Here is a 21,391-nt window from a genome sequence, read left to right on the forward strand (position 1 = left end):
TCACTCAGACAATCACTGACAGAGTCGTTGGTAAAGCAAAACGGCCGGATGGACTGTTGTTGTGCTCTCCCCGGACGGCTGATGGTGGCTGTCTTTCCCTGCACCTTTTAGAAATGTTCTGACTCCTGTGGTTGCCCACCGGTAGTCCGCTCCCCGGCATATAGGTGCCGTAGGAGCCCGTTTTGCCCGCAGGCGCTGGCCCTTGGATCTCTAGCCTGTGGCGGTGGCTGTATATCCTCTCTGGGTGGACGGTTGCCTTCAATCGGGACTTGGTTGTTAGGAAACCCCTGGGGTTCCTGTCACATTCGGATTTGACTATTGACGGCGGCTCCAAGCCTGGTCGGGGTCCGATGGCCCTGCCTGTGTGCTTAGCTTCACTCCATTCCCCAGTCCGGTACCGGCGGGCCGACGCCCGACCCCGGTCCTTACGGCTCTGCGGAGTTCCACCAACTCCTGCAGACGGCCACCACCATCTGCCAACCTTCCTGTCAGTGCCTGGGCTCCGACCTAGACACCTCAAGTGTTTACTCCTCTCACTTTCACCTCCAAGACTGATCTGTCTCCTTTTCCCGCCTCCAGGCCTGTGAACTCCTCGGTGGGTGGGGCCAACTGCCTGGCTCTGCCCCACCTTTTGTGGACATCAGACCCTGGAGGGAGGCAACAAGGGTTTTTGTCTGACTGTTGTAACTGTCTAGGGTGGGGGGTGTGTATGTTGGTATGTATGTGACTACCTGGCTAGTCCAGGGTGTCACACTTAATGTGCAGAAGCTCAGTTTTAATTTGAGGGTATTCACGTCTTAATTAGAGTAAGGGTTTAAGAATTATAGCTCTTTAATATGTTAAAATAATTTTCAAGGGACCAAACGTTTTTAGGATACTTATCTCAGAAGCTCCTTAATTGGATTCAGGGGCTAGTCCCTTGTTAATCCATCATCAATTAACACTAGAACTACTGAGGTAGTCATTTTGACTACTTTGCACTATGTATTTCTATATAGGTGTCACGAGTCCAGTAGTTCTAGTGTTAAGCAGGTAAAAGGTCTGGAACTGATTCCAGGTGTGGCATTTGCATTTGGAAGCTGTTGTTGTGAACTCACATCATGTGGTCAAAGAAGCTCTCAAAGGAAGAGAAACAAACCATCATTAGGCTGAAAAAAAATCCATCAGAGAGATAGTAGAAATGTAAAAAAATGGACAAATCAACCGTTTGGTACATTCTGCAAACAAAGAGTGAACTAGTGAGCTTGGAATCTCCAAAAGGCCTGGATGTCCACTGAAGACTACAGTGATGAATGGTCACAGAATCCTTCTATGGTGAAGAGAAACCCCTTCACAACATACACCCAAGTGAAGACCACTCTCCTTGAAGTAAGTGTTTCAGTATATGTCTACCACAAAGAGAAGACTTAATGAGAGCAAATACAGAGGTGCAAACCATTAATCGGCCTTAAAAATATAATGGCCATATTAGACTTTGCCAAAACACATCTAAAGAAGCCGCCTAGTTCTGGAAAATACTTCTTTGGGCAGATGAAACTAAGATCAACCTGTACTAGAATGATGGTAAGAAGAAAGTATAGAATAGACTTGGAAATGCTCAAGGTTTAATGCATGCCATGTGTTACATCAACTGTAACACATGGCAGAAACAGTGTGATGGCTGAGGATGCATGGATCCCAATGGCCCCAGGTCACTAGTGGTTATTGATGATTTGACTGAAGACAGAAGCAGCTGGATGAATTCTGAAGTGTACAGGGTGATACTTTCTGCTCAGATTTAACCAAATGCAGCAAGGTTGATTGGACGTCATTTCATGGTTGTCACCCCAGATGGAAGCCTCTTCTAAAGATGATGCACAAGAAAGCATGCAAACAGTTTGTTGAAGGCAAGCAGAGTAAGGATATAGATTACTGGAACCATGTCCTGTGGTCTGATGAGACCAAGATAAACTTATTTGGTTCAGATGGTGTTGCGTGTATGTGTGGCATTAACCAGGTGAGGAGCACAAAGACAAGTGTGTCCTGCCTACAGTCAAGCAAGGTGGTGGGAGTGTCATGGTTTAGGGCTGCATGAGTGCGGCTGGCTTTGAAGAACTACAATTCATTGAGGGAACCATGAATGCCAACATGTTCTGTGACCCACTGAAGCAGAGCATGACCACATCCCTTTTGTATTCCAACATGATAATTAGGGATGATCGAATACCTCAAATATTCGGCTTCGCAAATATCCGACGAATAGATCGTCGCTATCGATGCGCAATGTAAGTCTATGGGCAGCCCGAATAGTACCAATAGTTGTTATTCGGTTTTACCATAGACTTACATTGCGCGTCGAATATTCGCGAATAGTCGAATAGCACCGACTTATTCGGCAAATATTCGCGAAGCCGAATATTTAAGGTATTCGATCATCCCTAATGATAATAACTTCTAACACAAATCTGAGACCACTACTATCTTGCTAAAGAAACTGAGAGAACGGTGCTCGACTGACCATGTGTCGTCAGACTTAAACCCTATGGAGCATCTGTGGGCCTCCTGAAACAGAAGATGGAGAAGCCCAAGTTCTCTAACAGAAGAGGAAGAGGAAGAGCATCCCACTGCGCCTGTGTAGCTCTAGTGAACTCCATGCCCAAGACAGATATGGCCAGCAATCTGACTGCAACCAATCACAGACGCCAGGACTAATGGTGGGCGGGGAAAGCAGTGCATATGCATGAGGGTTAATGAGCGGACCCAGAAGTTGAGTTACAGCCGCATGGGAGACTCGGTAAGTATAACGCCCCTGCTTTATTCCTTACACTAGAACCACAATTTCTTTATACGTCTCTTTCTTGTTGAATTTTCTATTGGGAATTTGATACTAAATGGCTAAAAGTTTGCTTACATTCCCCAAGTTGTTTAGTGATGTTGGAGCATTGTGAAATTCATTTACCTTGTATGACTTAAAATAACAACATGTTTTATCTTTGACTTTTCGGTAGGTTAGCAATCAGAAAGTAAAATCCATTTCTGATAATGTTACAATGTGATTGACGGAAAGTAACATAGCCGCGCAGTGAAGGTTTAGCGAAGCGGCATTGAATTCCTATAATTCATCACCGTCGTGACCTCTTAAAAGAGGAACTCGTTTCACCTTTTGTATCACTTGGCGTCGTTGTTTACTGTTATTTGTGACATTACTAATCATTACTATCCGGAGCGCCGTATGCAGACTCGGAGATGTCCGCCACATCTTAATACGTGGAAAAAAAATTCTAGCTAGTCCATTAAAAGGCATCATTGCACAACAATCCGAAAATGAATAAGGAAATTAGTCATTTATTTTCCACGGCTTTGATTTATCTATTGGGAAAAGCATACATAATTTGTGTTTAGGTCAAAGCAATGTCAGCCACCGGCACCAGACAAGTGAAATAGTCAGGGATTTGGATGATAAAGCAAATCATTGATGTCCTTAATGGCAGAAAAATAATTGAATTTTATAATTGTCAGCTTGTAACGCCTATGTCCATTTATATAGGTAACGGAGACGAGGACCGGTCCCCTCGGATGCAGTAACTACGACAACCTGGACTCTGTCAGTTCCGTTTTAGTGATGGGTCCTGAGAGCAAAGTGCAGCTTCTTGGTAAGAATAACATTATATTGGCTTCTGAATTATCCGTGTTACTTACCTGATAACGGCTGTCATCGGGGAACGCGAGGAGATCTGAAGATAGCAGAAAGAAAATGTGAATCTTTATGAGAACGCCAAATTTACATTTAAAGGGAACCTGTCACCGATTGTTTATAATACTCCCCTAACGGTCGGTGCGAAGCAGACTGGTCGGATGGGTGTCTCCGTTCTCCGGGTCCGTGCCGCCTCTTTTGGCCATCTTTGTCCTCCTTCTTCTGAAGCTAGGGCAGATGACGCGTTCTACGTCATTCACACTAGCCGACATTGAGGTCCTACGCAGGTGCACTTTGATCTGTCCTGAGTAGGGCATTTCAAAGTATTGTAGTGCGCCTGCGCGAGACCTCAATGTCGGCTAGTGTAGATGATGTAGAATGCATCATCCACACTAGCTTCAGAAGAAGGAGAAAAAAGATGGCTGAAAGAGGAGGCGCGGGACCCGGAGACGCCCACCATCTGACCAGTCTGCTCCACACCAACCGTTAGGTAAGTATTATAAACATCCGGTGACAGGTTACCTTTAATTACCGACGATTGAATTTACCATTTTGTTGATTAAGAACTGACCAAATGTACATGAAAAGAATCCATGGATTCATGCAGGAGGTGAACCAGGGGAGGCACGGTCTACGATGTGCATGTGCCATTCTTAAAGGAGTATTCCAATCGCCATGATCCTATCCCAATATGTAGTAGATAAAAGCTGAGGACAAATAAGGTCTTACCAGATATTAAATATGTGGTGTGCAAGAGATTAAACTCACCTTTATAGGGTTGTGAAAGTCACAACCACCAATCATGCATAAAGACAATGGTGGCTGCCGCAGCGCCATGTTTAAGAATCTTCAGTGCTGGAGAGGAGAAGTGGGGTTAATGCTGCGTTGTCGCCAAAAGGATGAAAATTGTTGATTCAAGAATAAGGGGTACTTTACACATTGCGACATCGCATCCGAAATATCGTCGGGGTCACATCGTTAGTGACGCACATCCGGCGCCGATAACAACATTGCAACGTGTAAATCCTAGATGCGCCGATAAACGATCGCAAAAGCGTCGAAAATCGGTGATCTGTGTAGCGTCGGTCATTTTCATAATGTCGGATCGACCGCAGGTACGATGTTGTTTCTCGTTCCTGCAGCACCACACATCACTGTGTGTAAACCCGCAGGAGCGACAAACATCTCCTTACCTGCGTCCTGACGGCAGTGCGGAAGGGAGAAGATGGGCGGGATGTTATCTCCCGCTCATCTACGCCCCTCCGCTTCTATTGGCCGTCCGCTTAGTGACATCGCGGTGACGTTGCAGTGATGCCGAACGCACCTCTCCCTTGAAGGAGGGATTGTTCGGCGGTCACAGCGACGTCGCCGAGCAGGTATGTGCGTGGAAAGCTGCTGTAGCGATAATGTTCGCTATGGCAGCAATCAACACATATCGCATGTGCGACGGGGGCGGTTGCTATCGCGCTCGACATCGCTAGCCGATGCTAGCGATGTCACAGCGTGTAAAGTACCCCTAAGTGTTTTATTTCATAGGTCAACGTGTTTCAGGGATCAAGTCCCCTTCTTCCGGATCAAAAAAAAAAAAAAAAATCAACAATATATCTGTACATATCCTCCTTTTTGGTGACAGCATGGCATTAACCCCACTTCTACTCTCCACCACTGAATATGTAGTAGGTGTAATAATTATAAGATTAGCAGATGCCTCCAATTAGAAATGTAGCATAGTTCTCCTGATATAGCCATGTATCTTACCTCATGTGCAGGGCATTGTAGCTTAGGTATCCATGGTAATGACCACTTGTATAGTGACAGTTATTTGCTCGTGGTAGTACCCATGGATATCTAAGTTGCAATGACATGCACATTAGGTAAGGAGTATATATCAGGAGAACTATACTACATTTCTAATTAAAGGTATTTGCTAATATTATTATTATTACACCTACTACATATTGGGATAGGATCTTTGAGATTGGAATACCTCTTTAAGAATGGCACATGCACATAACAGACTGTGCCTCCTCTGGTTCACCACATGCATGAATCGTTGGGAATAACCCTTTAAAGCGCACCAATCACCAGGATTTTTGTGCATAACCTAAAACCAGTGCTATACTGACACGATCAGGCTCATTCTATACATACCTTTAGTGGTCAGCTCAGAAGTTTAGGTTTTGATACAGAAGCAAGTAAAGTTTGTAAAATCAGCAGCTTGTTGGGTGACAGCAGCTGATGATCATATAATATACGGGGGGGGGTAGTCATCGTTATCCCCTCCCCCTGTTACTTATGCTAATTCAATTATACAATCGTTTTACTTTGTGACTAAAAGGACCTGTGTTGATGTCATACCCATGTGACCAGAAGGGGAGGGGCCTCAGCCAACAGAAAAATGATGCTTCCTATGTTGGCTGAGTCACAGGTCCTTTTAGTCAAAGGTCCTGCTGTCACTCAACAAGCTGCTGATTTTACAAACTTTACTTGCTTGTGTTTCAAAACCTATACATGCAAGCTGACAACTAAAGGTAGGTATAGAATCAGCATGATAGTACCAGCATAGCACTGGCTTTAGGTTATATAGTAAAATCCTGGTGATTGGTGCGTTTTAAAGGAAACCTGTCATCAAAATTGTCCATATATTGTTGCAATTTCAATGTTGAGGGTTGAAGACATATGTGTAATGTGTGTGTGTGTATATATATATATATATATATATATATATATATATATATATATATATATATATATATATATATATATATATATATACACACACACACATTACACATATGTCTTATATATATATATATATATCATATTGCTTGTCTACAGCAATGACTCAGTGGTGGCTTAGTAGCATAATATAAATTTTATATATATATATATATATATATATATATATATATAAAATTTATATTATGCTACTAAGCCACCACTGAGTCATTGCTGTAGACAAGCAATATGATGCCTTTATATGTGTGAGACATACTGTAGGTGTATACTAGTTCTTTACTAGCTCCCCCATTGCGGTTCATTTAATGTAATGTCTGCTTTTATCCTATGGCTTATTGAACATCCAATTTTCTGCTCGTTATATGAAGTGCAGTTGACACTAATGGAGTTTACATTATAAATGCATCATCCTATAATTACCATTATAAAGGTATTTGTTTATTATTTCACTTCTTTATTGCATTCTTATTTTCTTATGGTACTTGCTAGTATATAAAGAATCTATATTTTGACCCTCTAAAAAAAAAAAAGAGGGAGGCAAATCCGGGAGCAGTTCTCTTCGTGTTGCTAAAACCACTCGGATTTGTCATAAATGATAGCACAGGTCACAGCCAGCCATGATCATATCCACAGGTTCCATTATAAAACCCAGGCTGAAATCAATACCGGGATATCCAACAACAGCATAATTACTGCTCGACCAGAGAGCATCATAAAAAATGGAAACTGTTCAACAGAATCCCATGTAATGAGATTCTATGAACATAAGAAGGTGCTGGAGAAGATGATGTTTTATGAGAGTTGACATGGAGCTATATCAGGAGTTTCCTAATAAAATTCAGGTGCAGATAAATGAAAATTTAGTAACACAAGGGAATAAAAGTCCAGTTCTTGTAATAAGGTAGCCCGACAGTCAGTACGAGCTATTTTTCACGCTACCAAACTTATACCGTATGCAAAGCTTTCCCTGGCAGAACGATGACTTAGTACGATGGCTATAAGAAGAAAGCTTGGTGACAAGGTAGAACCTAGCGAATAGTATATGTCTTCTGATCCACTTTTTAATAAAAGTATTGTCTCATTAATAAGATAGATGATATATGTGTGATAGATGGGGGGGTCCCAAAATCCACTGTATGAATGACGTGTCTGTGTGGCGCCCCTGAGGCTTAAGTCGCCACAGGGCATTGCATTTCATTTGAAGTGCGATGCTTGGACTCGGGTGATGAAGGAGTTAATCACTGGTGTTGTTTTCTCACTTACAAAACATCCAGCTATGAGTCACCACTTGGACAGGAAGCCAGGCAATCTGGGGGATTCCAGGTTACCAGGGCAACAGCCACTAAGAGTCATCCCAAGGGTGGGGGCACTGAGTGAGTAAGAGAGACACAGTGAAAAAACTGGAGTTCAGTCTGGAAGCCGGAGAGAGCAGACAGCCTTAAGGCCCTGTGCGCACTGGAAAACGGAATTTTCTTAAGAAAATTCCGCAGGGTCTGAAAGATTACTGCACCCGCGGTAAAAAAACGCGGCAAACCGCACCCAAAAACCGCATGCGGTTTGCTGCGGTTTTACCGCGGTATTGTTCGCGGTATTGCCGCGGTTTTGCCGCGTGCGGGTTGATACATGTGCTTTAATGCATTCAATGCAATAAAGCACATTGGGAAAAAAAAGTAATTTCCTTTTGAGATAGATAGCAGACAGATAAATAGATAAATAGACAGATAGATAGAAGAATAGATAGAGGGATAGATAGAGGGATAGATAGAAGAATAGATAGAGTGCCTGTGAGCACACGCTGCATTTCTCCCGAGCGGTAATATTTTGTTCACATTACCGGCCATGGGAAATGCCCTGTGGTTACCTCTCTGTCTCGTTGCGAGGCTGCATTCAGTATGTGTCAGTCGCGGCTGGATGCAAGCATCGGAGGACGTGGATTACGCCGGAGCTGTGTGTTTCGGGGGGGTTAATAAACGGGTGAACCAGGCGCTTTTGTGCTTTATTTAAAATAAAGGATTTTTCGGTGTGTTTATTCACTTTACTTACGGGTTGATCATGTCAGCTGTCTCATAGACGCTGCCATGATCAACCCTGGACTTAATGGCGGCGATCCGCCAACATTAACTCCTTATATTACCCTGATTGCCACCGCATCACGGCAACAGGAAGAGTTGGGGACACTCCGGTACTGCCGCATAATGGATGCGACAGTCCCGGGGCAGCTGCGGGCTAATATTCTCGGCTGCGGGAGGGGGGACATTAACCCTGCCCCTCGCCCTCCCCAGCCTGAGAATACCGGGCCGCCTCTGTGTGCTTACCTCGGCTGGACGGTAAAAATACGGCGGAGCCCACGTGTTTTCTTTTTTCTATATGTCCGTTTGCTTTCTATGTGTATTCTATATGTCTCTGTGTCTGTGATCTGTGTGTATTTACTCTCGGCTCAGCTTCCTCTTCCTGTCACAATGACATCACTTCCCTGCAAACCGCAGGCAGCGATGAACATTACCGCAGGTAAACTGCGAAATACCGGAGGGAATAACGCAGGAAAACGCAATGAACCGCACAGAATTTGCTGCCTGCGTTATTCCCTGCGAGATTTCACGATTACATTGCAATCAATGGAGTAAAATCCCGCAGCGACGTGCGGAAAAGAAGTGACATGCAATTGTTTTTGCTGCGGGAATCCCGCAGCAAAACATGCAGCTATCAAAATCCGCATAGTGCGCACAGCATTTTTTTTCCCATAGGTTTTGCTGGTGAATCACTGCAGAGATATTATGAACATAACATGCAGTGAAACATGCAGCAAAACTGCAGGAAATCCGCGGCAAAAACCGGCAAGTGCGCACAGGGCCTAAGAGAGGAAGGCGAGCAAGACTGGTCCCGGGGACGGGAGACTGGTGGACGTTGTCCCAGAACCAGGGGCCACAACACCGCACGGAGTCTGCAACAATGAGACTGGAATAGGGCAAGAGGCGACCGGTGGAGATGGTGAGACAGAGGAGACCCTGGTAGCTGAGGTCGAGTCTAATCATTCCCACAGTGCCAGCGCAGTCTGGGTGCAGAGCCCTTGGTTGGGGAACCTTCATGGACTCTAACAAATCTGCAGGGGTAGGGAATTTCATGTCCCATTGCCCACCACCCACTTTCCCGGAGCACAGTGACTTATAGGATCCGGGGTCGGGTTTACAGCCAGGCCCCACGGCGAGGACCCGCGTCACCTACATACAGGACGGGACACTTAACATGGACAGCAAGGTCCCCATGTTGCTTCAATCCACGGGAATCCACAACCAAGTGCAAGGAGGAAGGTCTCACACATTTTCACAGGCATCAGTGATTGCCTCTGATTCACCCGGGACCGGCTGGAGTCTAGCCATGGTGGCGGAAAGTGGCATCTCCGGGGAACTTTAAGAACTGTGAGTCAAAAGAACTTTGAACCGCAGCCCCGCTGTTGTCCTTGTCATTGCCGGTGCCGCCGCCCCGCACTTCGGCGCTATCAACCATCCCCATCGTCCTCATCCTCCCTGGGGCTCACTCCACCTTTGGGAAGCTGGACTATCTGGGCTGCATTAACATCAGCCCCGGAGGAGAGCAACATCTCACAGCGGTGGCTAATCCCTGGTCGCACACCACGGGTAGCACTGCAAAGCACCCCTCATTCCCATCCAACACCGCTCCTGGAAGAGGAAAAGTCGCAGGAAGGGTCTGCGGCGGAGGGGGCCAAGACCCCAGTCACCACTGCAACCGGTGACACGCTTCCCAGGGACCCTTCGCCCTCCTTCCATCCCCCTTTACACCTTGCACTCGCTTGTTTGTCTTTTACATGTAGCCGACAGGGCCATGGAGCCGGGTCAGGCCAGTCACAGCAACCCCAGAAAACCACTGGCCCAATGACGAGTAACCCCTTAGACCCCGTAGGGCGCTACATCTGTTCTTGTTATCGGTGGAGTTCCCATTAGTTAGACCCCCAGTCATCAGACATTTATGTATAATATTGTATTTAGCTGGTATACAAGTGCATCTCAATATATCAGAATGTCATCAAAAAGTAAATTTATTTCAGTAAATCAATACAAAAAGGAAACACATATATTATATAGTCATTACACACAGAGGGATCTATTCCTATATATTATATAGAGTCACTACACACAGAGGGATCTATTCCTATATATTATATAGAGTCACTACACACAGAGGGATCTATTACTATATATTATATAGAGTCACTACACACAGAGGGATCTATTCCTATATATTATATAGAGTCATTACACACAGAGGGATCTATTCCTATATATTATATAGAGTCATTACACACAGAGGGATCTATTCCTATATATTATATAGAGTCACTACACACAGAGGGATCTATTCCTATATATTATATAGAGTCACTACACACAGGGTGATCTAATTCTATATATTATTTAGAGTCATTACACACAAAGGGATCTATTTCAAGTGTATATTTCTGTTAATGTTGATGATTATGGCTTACAGCCAATGAAAACCCTAAAGTCATTATCTCAGAAAATTAGAATAATTACCACAAAACACCTGCAAAGCCTTCCTAAGCGTTTAAAATTGTCCCTTAGTCTGGTTCAGTAGGCTACACAATCATGGGGAAGACTGCTGACATGACAGATGTCCAGAAGGCAGTCATTGACACACTCCACAAGGACGGTAAGCACAAAAGGTATTGCTAAAGAAGCTGGCTGTTCACAGAGTGCTAGATCCAAAAATATTAATGGACAGTTGAGTGGGAGGAACAAGTGCGGTAGAAAAAGGTGCACAAGCAACCGGGATAACCACAGCCTTGATAGGATTGTTAAGAAAAGACCTTTCAAAAATTTGGGGGAGATTCACAAGGAGTGGACGCTGCTGGAGTCAGTGCTTTAAGATTTACGATTTTAAACGCTTAGGAAGCCTTTGCAGGTGTTTTGTGGTAATTATTCAAATTTTCAGAGATAATGACTTTTGGGTTTTCATTGGCTGTAAGCCATAATCATCAACATTAACAGAAATTAACACGTGAAATATATCCTTCTGTGTGTAATGACTCTATATAATATATAGGAATAGATCCTTCTGTGTGTAATGACTCTATATAATATATATGAATAGATCGCTCTGTGTGTAATGACTATATAATATATAGAAATAGATCCCTCTGTGTGTAATGACTATATAATATAAAGAAATAGATCCCTCTGTGTGTAATGACTATTGAATATATAGAAATAGATCCCTCTGTGTGTAATGACTATTGAATATATAGGAATAGATCCCTCTGTGTGTAATGACTCTATATAATATATAGGAATAGATCCCTCTGTGTGTAATGACTCTATATAATATATAGAAATAGATCCCTCTGTGTGTAATAACTCTATAAAATATATAGAAATAGATCCCTCTTTGTGCAATGACTCTATATAATATATAGAAATAGATCGCTCTTTGTGTAATGACTCTGTATAATATATAGAAATAGTTTCCTCTGTGTGTAATGACTCTATATAATATATAGAAATAGATCCCTCTGTGTGTAATGGCTCTATATAATATATAGGAATAGATCCCTCTGTGTGTAATGACTCTATATAATATATAGGAATAGATCCTTCTGTGTGTAATGACTCTATATAATATATATGAATAGATCGCTCTGTGTGTAATGACTATATAATATATAGAAATAGATCCCTCTGTGTGTAATGACTATATAATATAAAGAAATAGATCCCTCTGTGTGTAATGACTATTGAATATATAGAAATAGATCCCTCTGTGTGTAATGACTATTGAATATATAGGAATAGATCCCTCTGTGTGTAATGACTCTATATAATATATAGGAATAGATCCCTCTGTGTGTAATGACTCTATATAATATATAGAAATAGATCCCTCTGTGTGTAATAACTCTATAAAATATATAGAAATAGATCCCTCTTTGTGCAATGACTCTATATAATATATAGAAATAGATCGCTCTTTGTGTAATGACTCTGTATAATATATAGAAATAGTTTCCTCTGTGTGTAATGACTCTATATAATATATAGAAATAGATCCCTCTGTGTGTAATGGCTCTATATAATATATAGGAATAGATCCCTCTGTGTGTAATGACTCTATATAATATATAGGAATAGATCCCTCTGTGTGTAATGATGTGACGCCCTGGGCAAGCCAGGGGTCACAGGTCACAACACCACCACACCCTACACCCCAGTTAGGAACACCAAAGCTAACCAAAAATCCTTGTTGCCTTCCTCCAGGGGCTGATGTCCACACCAGGGGGTGGGCCAGGCGGTTGGCTCCACCCACCGAGGAGTTCACAGCCTTGGAGGCGGGAAAACCAGGCAGTTAGAGTGAGAGTTAAGTCAGGGAAGTGAAGGAGAAGGAAGTGGTAAAGGAGGACAGTAAGAGTTGTGACAGAAAAAGCAACAGTTAAGAAAGCCTGAAGTTGGTCCAGGTGTGTGCCCCGGACTGAGACAGCAAGGTCAGCAGACGGCGGTGACTGTTTGCAGGGGAGACTGCTCGGAGGTTGCTGGAAGGACCGCGGACGGGTGGTGGCCCGGCGGTACCGGAGCGGTATACGAAGAGCAGTTAGCACCAGTGGCAGGGGCCTTTCGGATCCCGGCAAGGCTAGGAGTCGCCGTGAATTTGCCAAATCCGTTAGTGAAGGGGACCTCTGGGTCTCCCAACAACCAAGTCCCGATTAAAGGCAACAGTCCGACCGTTAGAGAGAGACACCGCCACCGCCAGGGCACCAGTTTCTCAGGGCCAGCGCCTGCGGGCAAAGTAGGGCTCCTCTGGCCTATAACCAAGTTGGGGAGCGGGTTACCGGTGGGAACCCATCGCAACCATCATCATCTTAGGTGCAGGAAAAGGGACCGTCAACTACTGGGGAAAAGCAAGTGCAGCCGTCCGTGGGAACCGTCTTTCCAGCCGTGTGTTTTACCGAGAACTGTGTCATCGTCTCAGGCTGAGTGAGTACCACAGTGCCGCAAGGCACAGCGCTGCCCCCGCGTCCCTGCACCCCACCAAGCCCTGCATCACCCACCTCATCACTGGGCCCCGGGACAACTACCCCCTACCCACGGAGGGGAGAACCAACAACTTTGCTGCTCCCTGTCATCAGTCCCCGGGATCCCCATACAGAGCAGCGGTGGTGTCAACAAATCACCACAACCGTGGGTGGCGTCACGGACAATAAACTATCCCGAAACCCAATCCCCTTTCACTCACGGGCGAGGAGCGCCGCTCGAGTCCCCGGGATCCGGCCCATCGCTTGAGCCACCGAGCAGCAGCAGCAGGCCGCAGTGCCAGCCGGACCCGAGCAGTGAAAGAGCGCGGCGTCCCCTCCTCCGCCCGCGACAACTTGGCATCACGAACAGGATCTTACCGCTCTGCCGTTGGGTAGAGGTGCGCCTTGTTACCGCCGGAGATGTCCGGCTGAAAAATTTCAGAAGCCGCCATCTTTGGCGCGAAAAGTTCCCGCTCGAGCGTCTTCTCGAGTAGTGGAGGCGCGAAGGCCAAGACCCCGCCCCGATAGAGGAGGGGCCGGAAAGAGGCTAAGGGGAACGAATGGCGACTGGACGCATGTAGCCGCGGCTATAAAAGCAGAGACGCCAGGACTCTGCAGCCACCCTGTTCCTGGAAGAAGCCGCCAGCAGCATGTGGATGCCGTCCCGAAGCACCGTAGCCCCCGCGCCGGGAACCGCGGCGTGGGTGGAGATCCGGACCGCGCAGCTCTACCAAAGGCTGCAGGTCAAGATGCAGCTCCTCATGGAGGAGTGGGAGACCGACATGGCGGATGTCATAGCGACCGTGCGGAGACGCGAGGAGGAAGCTGTAGAAGGGAGGGTGAGTGACCCACGCCCCGATGCCCTTGAAGGGCCGGTCATCACGGCTGCGGGACCCGGTCTAAACCCTCTCGCCTTGTTACCTCCCTCGCCACCCGTCTCGGAAGCCGTGACCCCGCCACTAGGCCCGCTACCACCGCAACCGGTAGCGATACCCAGCATCTCCGCCCAGGCGGACCGACCCGCAGCCGGAGCCAGTAGTCGACCGGAGGTGCTGCCCTGGAAAGCCCCGAAAACTGAACCGGAGGCGTCCCCCAAGAAAGTCCCCGAGCCGGAGCCGATGACCCGCTCCGTGCCGAAGGCTCAACCGCGGAAAGCCCCTGTGCCCATCCCCCACACCTCGGCTGAGGTTGCGCCGGGTTGCCGATGCAAAGCAGCGTCTAAGGCCAAGACACCGCAGGACTTGACGCCCAGATCCCTAACAGTGGGCAGCGTTCAAAATGTCCCACGGGGCCCGACCCGTGCGCCGGAGCTCGCAGCAGCGCCGTACTGGGACAGGGAGCCGGTACCGCTGGGCCTGGAAATCGGTGAAAGAGAGAGACAGAAGGCGGAGATGGTGGCCCGTACGATCCGGGAGAAGGAGAGCCTGAGACAAGCTACCTTCCGTGTCCGGGGCCCGCTGTACGAAGGGCAGGAGAGGCGGTTTGATGTCCGCCCGGGCTATGGATTTATATATGAACCGGGCCTGGAGGCCGAAGTGTTTATAGCCCGGCGGGATGTGAATGCCCACCTGCCTGAAGAGCACCCTGGCCGTAACCTGATGCCGGGCGACATCGTGCAGTACACCCGGCACTGTGGGGAGAGGGGGTGGTTCGCGCTGGATGCGAAGTTAAGGGGCAGTCAGGAGGCCCGTGTGAGCGCCGCGCCCCCTCCCTCAGGTGATGTCGAGGACTCTGAATAAGGGCAGCGGAGCACTGTTGCACCGTCCCCGTAGGGACCACCAGTCTGTGTGTGTTTTGAAAGTTTTAAAAAGTTTTGCAAAAATGAGAAAATGATTACCGTGAAAGTAACCTGATTGTCTACCGTGATTGGGAACCGGCCGTTGCCGGCACTGTTGTCCCCGAGGGGACCATCTAGCTGCATAGGAACTCCTATGGACAAGCCCGTGAACTTGCAGGGCAACCACAGACGTTAGTGGCTTGTAAATAAATATGTTTGTTGCAGCAACCGTTACCGCCTCCGGAGAGGCAGGTTGGAGGGAGGGCCCACAGCAGAGCAGGCTGGGGCCCAGCCACCACAGGAACCGGTGGCTACCCTCTGGAGGGGAAGGACAGATCCCGCTCGGGTAACTGGTTCAGGACTGGGGTCAAGGGGTGCTGCCTGGGTTTTAGGGGCAGCATCAGGGCCAGGTTACTTGGGTGGGAGAGAGCGGAGACCGTAACCGTTAACCGTGTTAATGTTTGTAACGTTTAAGCACTGAACCTCCCGATGTGGGATGATGCCATAAATTGTATATATGTTACCGTTTTCCCTATCTTTTCAGAAAATAAAACCGGTGTTGGACGGGCAGCCCGCGGACGGTCTGCATTTTGCTAAGGGGGAATGTGATGCCCTGGGCAAGCCAGGGGTCACAGGTCACAACACCACCACACCCTACACCCCAGTTAGGAACACCAAAGCTAACCAAAAATCCTTGTTGCCTTCCTCCAGGGGCTGATGTCCACACCAGGGGGTGGGCCAGGCAGTTGGCTCCGCCCACCGAGGAGTTCACAGCCCTGGAGGCGGGAAAACCAGGCAGTTAGAGTGAGAGTTAAGTCAGGGAAGTGAAGGAGAAGGAAGTGGTAAAGGAGGACAGTAAGAGTTGTGACAGAAAAAGCAACAGTTAAGAAAGCCTGAAGTTGGTCCGGGTGTGTGCCCCGGACTGAGACAGCAAGGTCAGCAGACGGCGGTGACTGTCTGCAGGGGAGACTGCTCGGAGGTTGCTGGAAGGACCGCGGACGGGTGGTGGCCCGGCGGTACCGGAGCGGTATACGAAGAGCAGTCAGCACCAGTGGCAGGGGCCTTTCGGATCCCGGCAAGGCTAGGAGTCGCCGTGAATTTGCCAAATCCGTTAGTGAAGGGGACCTCTGGGTCTCCCAACAACCAAGTCCCGATTGAAGGCAACAGTCCGACCGTTAGAGAGAGACACCGCCACCGCCAGGGCACCAGTTTCTCAGGGCCAGCGCCTGCGGGCAAAGTAGGGCTCCTCCGGCCCATAACCAAGTCGGGGAGCGGGTTACCGGTGGGAACCCATCGCAACCATCATCATCTTAGGTGCAGGAAAAGGGACCGTCACCGTCAACTACTGGGGAAAAGCAAGTGCAGCTGTCCGTGGGAACCGTCTTTCCAGCCGTGTGTTTTACCGAGAACTGTGTCATCGTCTCAGGCTGAGTGAGTACCACAGTGCCGCAAGGCACAGCGCTGCCCCCGCGTCCCTGCACCCCACCAAGCCCTGCATCACCCACCTCATCACTGGGCCCCGGGACAACTACCCCCTACCCACGGAGGGGAGAACCAACAACTTTGCTGCTCCCTGTCATCAGTCCCCGGGATCCCCATACAGAGCAGCGGTGGTGTCAACAAATCACCACAACCGTGGGTGGCGTCACGGACAATAAACTATCCCGAAACCCAATCCCCTTTCACTCACGGGCGAGGAGCGCCGCTCGAGTCCCCGGGATCCGGCCCATCGCTTGAGCCACTGAGCAGCAGCAGCAGGCCGCAGTGCCAGCCGGACCCGAGCAGTGAAAGAGCGCGGCGTCCCCTCCTCCACCCGCGACAATGACTCTATATAATACATAAGAATACATGTCATCTGACCGCTGGAGCCACTCAGCAGTCACTGACCAGCTGCTGCTCATCGATGTTCCGTCAAAGCGGACTTCAGGGCTGACTAAACGGTCAAGACAGCAGTTGATCAAAAGTAATGCTCACATGACATAACAATGTCACATGAGTGTCGGAAATGTGATGCAGACTTCTCTGGAATGGTGCTGTAAAGGTGAGCATAAGGTTTTCTTTTTTTTACTTGGAGGACTCAGGCATTTAAGAAGGGGTTGTCCAAATAGTGGACAGTTCCTTTAAGGATCGCCTTTGAAGGATAATACTAACAGAACTGGAATGGTTATGAAGATTGCTATAGAGCTGAAGTCCCCAACCAGTGACTTGTTGGACAGATGTGATGGCTCAGGGGTTACCAAAGTTGCTTTGCTGCACTGGGGTCCTGGGTTCAAATACCACCAAGGTCAACATCTTCAAGGATTTGTATGTTCTCCCCGTGTTTGCATGGGTTTCTGTATGTTCTCCAGTTTTTTCCCAGACTCCAAATACATCCTGATATGGAATTTAGATTGTGAGCCCCAATGGGGACAGAGATGATCCCATCTCTAAAGCGCTGAGGAATATGTTGGCGCTATGTAAGCAATACATAATAATTGTGGCTCTCACGTTTCCCACTTGTGGTTCTTTAGTAGTGATGAGCAAGCACTAAAACACTCTGGTGAGACCCAGCGGCTCTGATGAGTTGTTGTTACTTCCCAGGGCTGGTGAATATGTACATTACTACTATTCGCAGTAGTTGGCGCTGCATTCGGGAAACATGGACTATGACGTAGGAATATTGTGGAAACATTTTTGATAATAAATTGGTGAATGAGGTGGTTGAGTCTTTATTCAAAAAAACTATGTTTCCTGTGTGTGTGTGTTTTTCTTTATTAGTAAATTAGTAATGGCAGTGTCTGATCGATGCCTCTCCGTTACTAACCCCTGGGCTTGATTGCAGCTGACATTACACAGCTGACATCAACTCCCAAAAATATTAAGCCAATTGCCACCGCACCAAGGCAATCAGTAAGAGCCAGGCAAAGTGGCAGAATTGACCCATCTAATGGATGTGCCAATTCTGGGGAAACTGTGGGCTGCTTTTTTTAGTCTGGGAAGAGCCAAATAACCATGGACCTTCCCAGCCTCCTAATACCAGCCCCCAGCTGCCTGCTTTAACTTGACTGGTTATCAAATATAGGGGGGACCCCACGCCATTTTTTAAAATTATTTATTTATTCAGCTAAAAAAGGCTAAAAACACCCTTTCGTGCCACATAAAAGGCACTAAAGGGTGCAAGTGTACAATATACAATGTACTGCAATAGCTATTAAACACTGCCTATATCCCTGATCAATTCTAATCTCTCCCTCCTAGATGAACTCTCCCTAAACTGCTTCCAGAGGACAGTGTGCCGAGCATAGTGCCCCCAGGTCTCATATAAGACCCGATGACGCGATGTGGCTGGCCAATCTCAGTAATGCCAGTAGACAACATGGCTACAGCATTACCGCGTATGGCAGGCAATCCCCGCATGTTGGTTGGCTGTTAAACAGTTGCAAAACAAGCGGGACAGGGTCTTGAGCATGGCGCTTGAGCACCCGCGGTGCTCAATCGAGTAACGAGTATATCCGAGCTCCTCATTGCTTATCCAAGTATTGAGCTTTAGCTGTTTGCAGATATTGCTGTGCACTAATAGTCCTAATAGGGAAATTATATGACTTCTGTAGTTAATAGTATTGTAAAAGGCACATCAGTCAGTTACTTACTATTCATTGCATTGAAGCACAGAGGATTATATTCTGATTTTGCCTGGGGCAAAGCATCAACAGTACAGTGTAAAAAATGCAGTCCCTCATCTTGTCAAACACTGTTGTAGATTTTAGCTTTCAGCAGAATTCTCAGCACTCAGACATGGCGGAAGAATTAATTGTTTTACAGGGGACATAGAAAAACCATAATCTTTATCATTGACAACACAATGAAGAAGTGACACAAGTAAAACAAAGAGGTCACACATAACAGTAAAATTATCACGGCGCCATCTACTGCCTGCTCAAGATAGTCCCTCCACGGCATAAGTCTGCAGCTGTTGCACACTGCAACAAATCTTAGTTTGCTCAAATAATATCAACTTACAATGGCCACATGATACTTCCATACAAAGAGTATACTACTAATACAAAGTTTAAAATATACAGCTATACAATAAAGAATTGTGATGGTCATTTGTGGATGCGCGGAAATGAAGGGAGTCTATCAGTTCTGTGCCTTTCTCCAGCTCTATAAAGCCAAAGCTGTTGATCTAAGAAGAGGGGGTGATGGTTAGGTAGAGGGAAAAAAAAATAGGTGGGAAGTTGCACTTAAATGTTTGGCCACATCATGATGAATTGAGTGTCACCGTCGTCTCCCTGTTTTTTAGAGACAGTTTTAGGACATGAGTCTCTCATTTCCATCTGGGACTCTACATTTAAACACAGTTTTCCTTCTTTTGGTGCTTAATGAGTTAATGTCAGTTTTGTTGCCAGCAGCTCATTGGAGTGCATGTCAGCTGCAGCTGCTTTGTAGCCCTGCCCCGTTAGGTTTAGCAGTGAGGTTTCCCAGCAATCCTTGCTGATGATACAATCTATATGTATTCTGGCTGCCTTGGTAGAAGGTTCTGCTGACTAATTGACCCAAAGTTTGACTTTATCCTTTTTGTTGCTCTCATCCGTTTGTCTTACCTAACCATGTGTTGTATTAGTGCAGTGGTGGGACTAGCGATCCTCACCCGCCAGCTCACTAGCTCTGGTGTCTACAGGATCCCTAAGGGCCACAGGTATCTGGCTTGGCGTCAGGTTGAGAGAACCTATATAGGGACTGGCTAGGAGAGTAGGGACAGCTGCAGGTGAGTGCAAGAGGCGTCCCATCTTACCCTCTTAATAGCACCGGAGCCCACCATTGTTATAGTGTCCCCTTTTGTTTGTGTTGTGGTTTGTGGTGTTTTCTGCCATGCGTTAGATGTCCATTGGTCTGAACACGTGTCTCGTGTGTGTATTCGGAGAGTGACACCAAGCACTTGTACTTGGCTTGAAAGGTAATTCTGTGCTGACAGTCCCTTTAAGGACTTGCATAGATGACCATATTTTCGGTTCGAATGCATTCTAACAAAACATTGAATTGCACTTGGACCAATGTTATATAGTAAGGTATTGCATATATCCATTTTTTTCTTCTGAATAAAGGGTCTGAGGGAAATAATCTCAGCATGTGTGATTTGCTTCTGTAAAAATGGATCGCATTGAGCCAATGAAATCTATGGGTCCTTGAGAATATTGGACCGCACTTGAATGATATCCGAGTCACGAGTGTGATATAATTTTTATAGGCTAACATCAATTTGTAAGCACGGCACTTCTGGCGCCTTCATGGGGTGTCACGGAAGGAACCAAATCCGTAATCAAGAGTAGAAAAAAAATGGCACTCCCAATGGTGAAAAAGAATGTATTTTTTTTTTATTGCGCTAGGCAGCAGTTCCAATGCATTTTGTTGCAAGATGTTTCGTTCATGAAGAAATGACCTTCATCAGTTTATCAATTCCTGTCCTACTGGATAGGGACCCGCCTGGAGAAGTGGTGTAGGTTGTAAAAGCGGTATCCAACGCTATGTAAGTGCCCTATGTGGATACCCTATGTGGATACCAATGTTACACCCTACGCTACCATCCAGGCAGTTACCTATCCAGTAGCACGTGAACTGATGAAGGTAATTTCTTCATGACTGAAACGTCTTCACCTATATGCACTGGGACTGCTACCTAGCTGAATAAAAAATTCTTGGTTTTCCCCCTTTTTTTCCTATCTTTAATTTTCAAGGATTGACAGACTGTAGAAGATAGAGAATTAGTTTTTTTTTCATTCTTCTCCACGTTCAAGAAGAATTGTCATGTTATGCTGTTCTACGTGGTGTCCTGAAGCAGTACAGCGCAAACTCCACTAGGAAGCAGCAGAGTGGTAATAAAGCCAAGTAACCCTGCAGTAATAGCAGACGAGGAGTAGTACCTGAAACTAACCACAACGTGGCAGTAGATTAGCCAGAGAGCCGGGTCGGTAACCAGAGGTCAAACAAACTACAAGGGAGAACTAACTCAGCATCAAAAGTAAGCCACAGGGTCAGGAGCTGGTCAGTCACGGAGATATCAGAGGAGAGACAGAACCAAGACATGGATGGAACGTAAGTCAAGTACCAGGAAGTCAGAATACACAAGGGTATAAAGTAGGAGGAACTGGGCCGGGAGTGGGCTGACAGACACGGATAGGGAGTC

General features: G+C 46.7%; 1 protein-coding gene across 1 annotated transcript in view; it reads left to right on the top strand.

Annotated features, from left to right (window-relative positions):
- The window catches only part of BRINP2 (BMP/retinoic acid inducible neural specific 2), a 482,664-nt gene that overhangs the window by 390,752 nt on the left and 70,521 nt on the right, over positions 1-21,391 (top strand). Inside the window, exon 5 of the mRNA XM_075320160.1 lies at positions 3,527-3,632. Coding sequence (XP_075176275.1) covers positions 3,527-3,632 — 106 coding nt within the window. The remainder of the gene's footprint in view (positions 1-3,526; positions 3,633-21,391) is intronic.

This window comes from Anomaloglossus baeobatrachus, chromosome 8, assembly GCF_048569485.1.
Source record: "Anomaloglossus baeobatrachus isolate aAnoBae1 chromosome 8, aAnoBae1.hap1, whole genome shotgun sequence".
In the NCBI taxonomy this organism is placed as follows: domain Eukaryota; kingdom Metazoa; phylum Chordata; class Amphibia; order Anura; family Aromobatidae; genus Anomaloglossus; species Anomaloglossus baeobatrachus.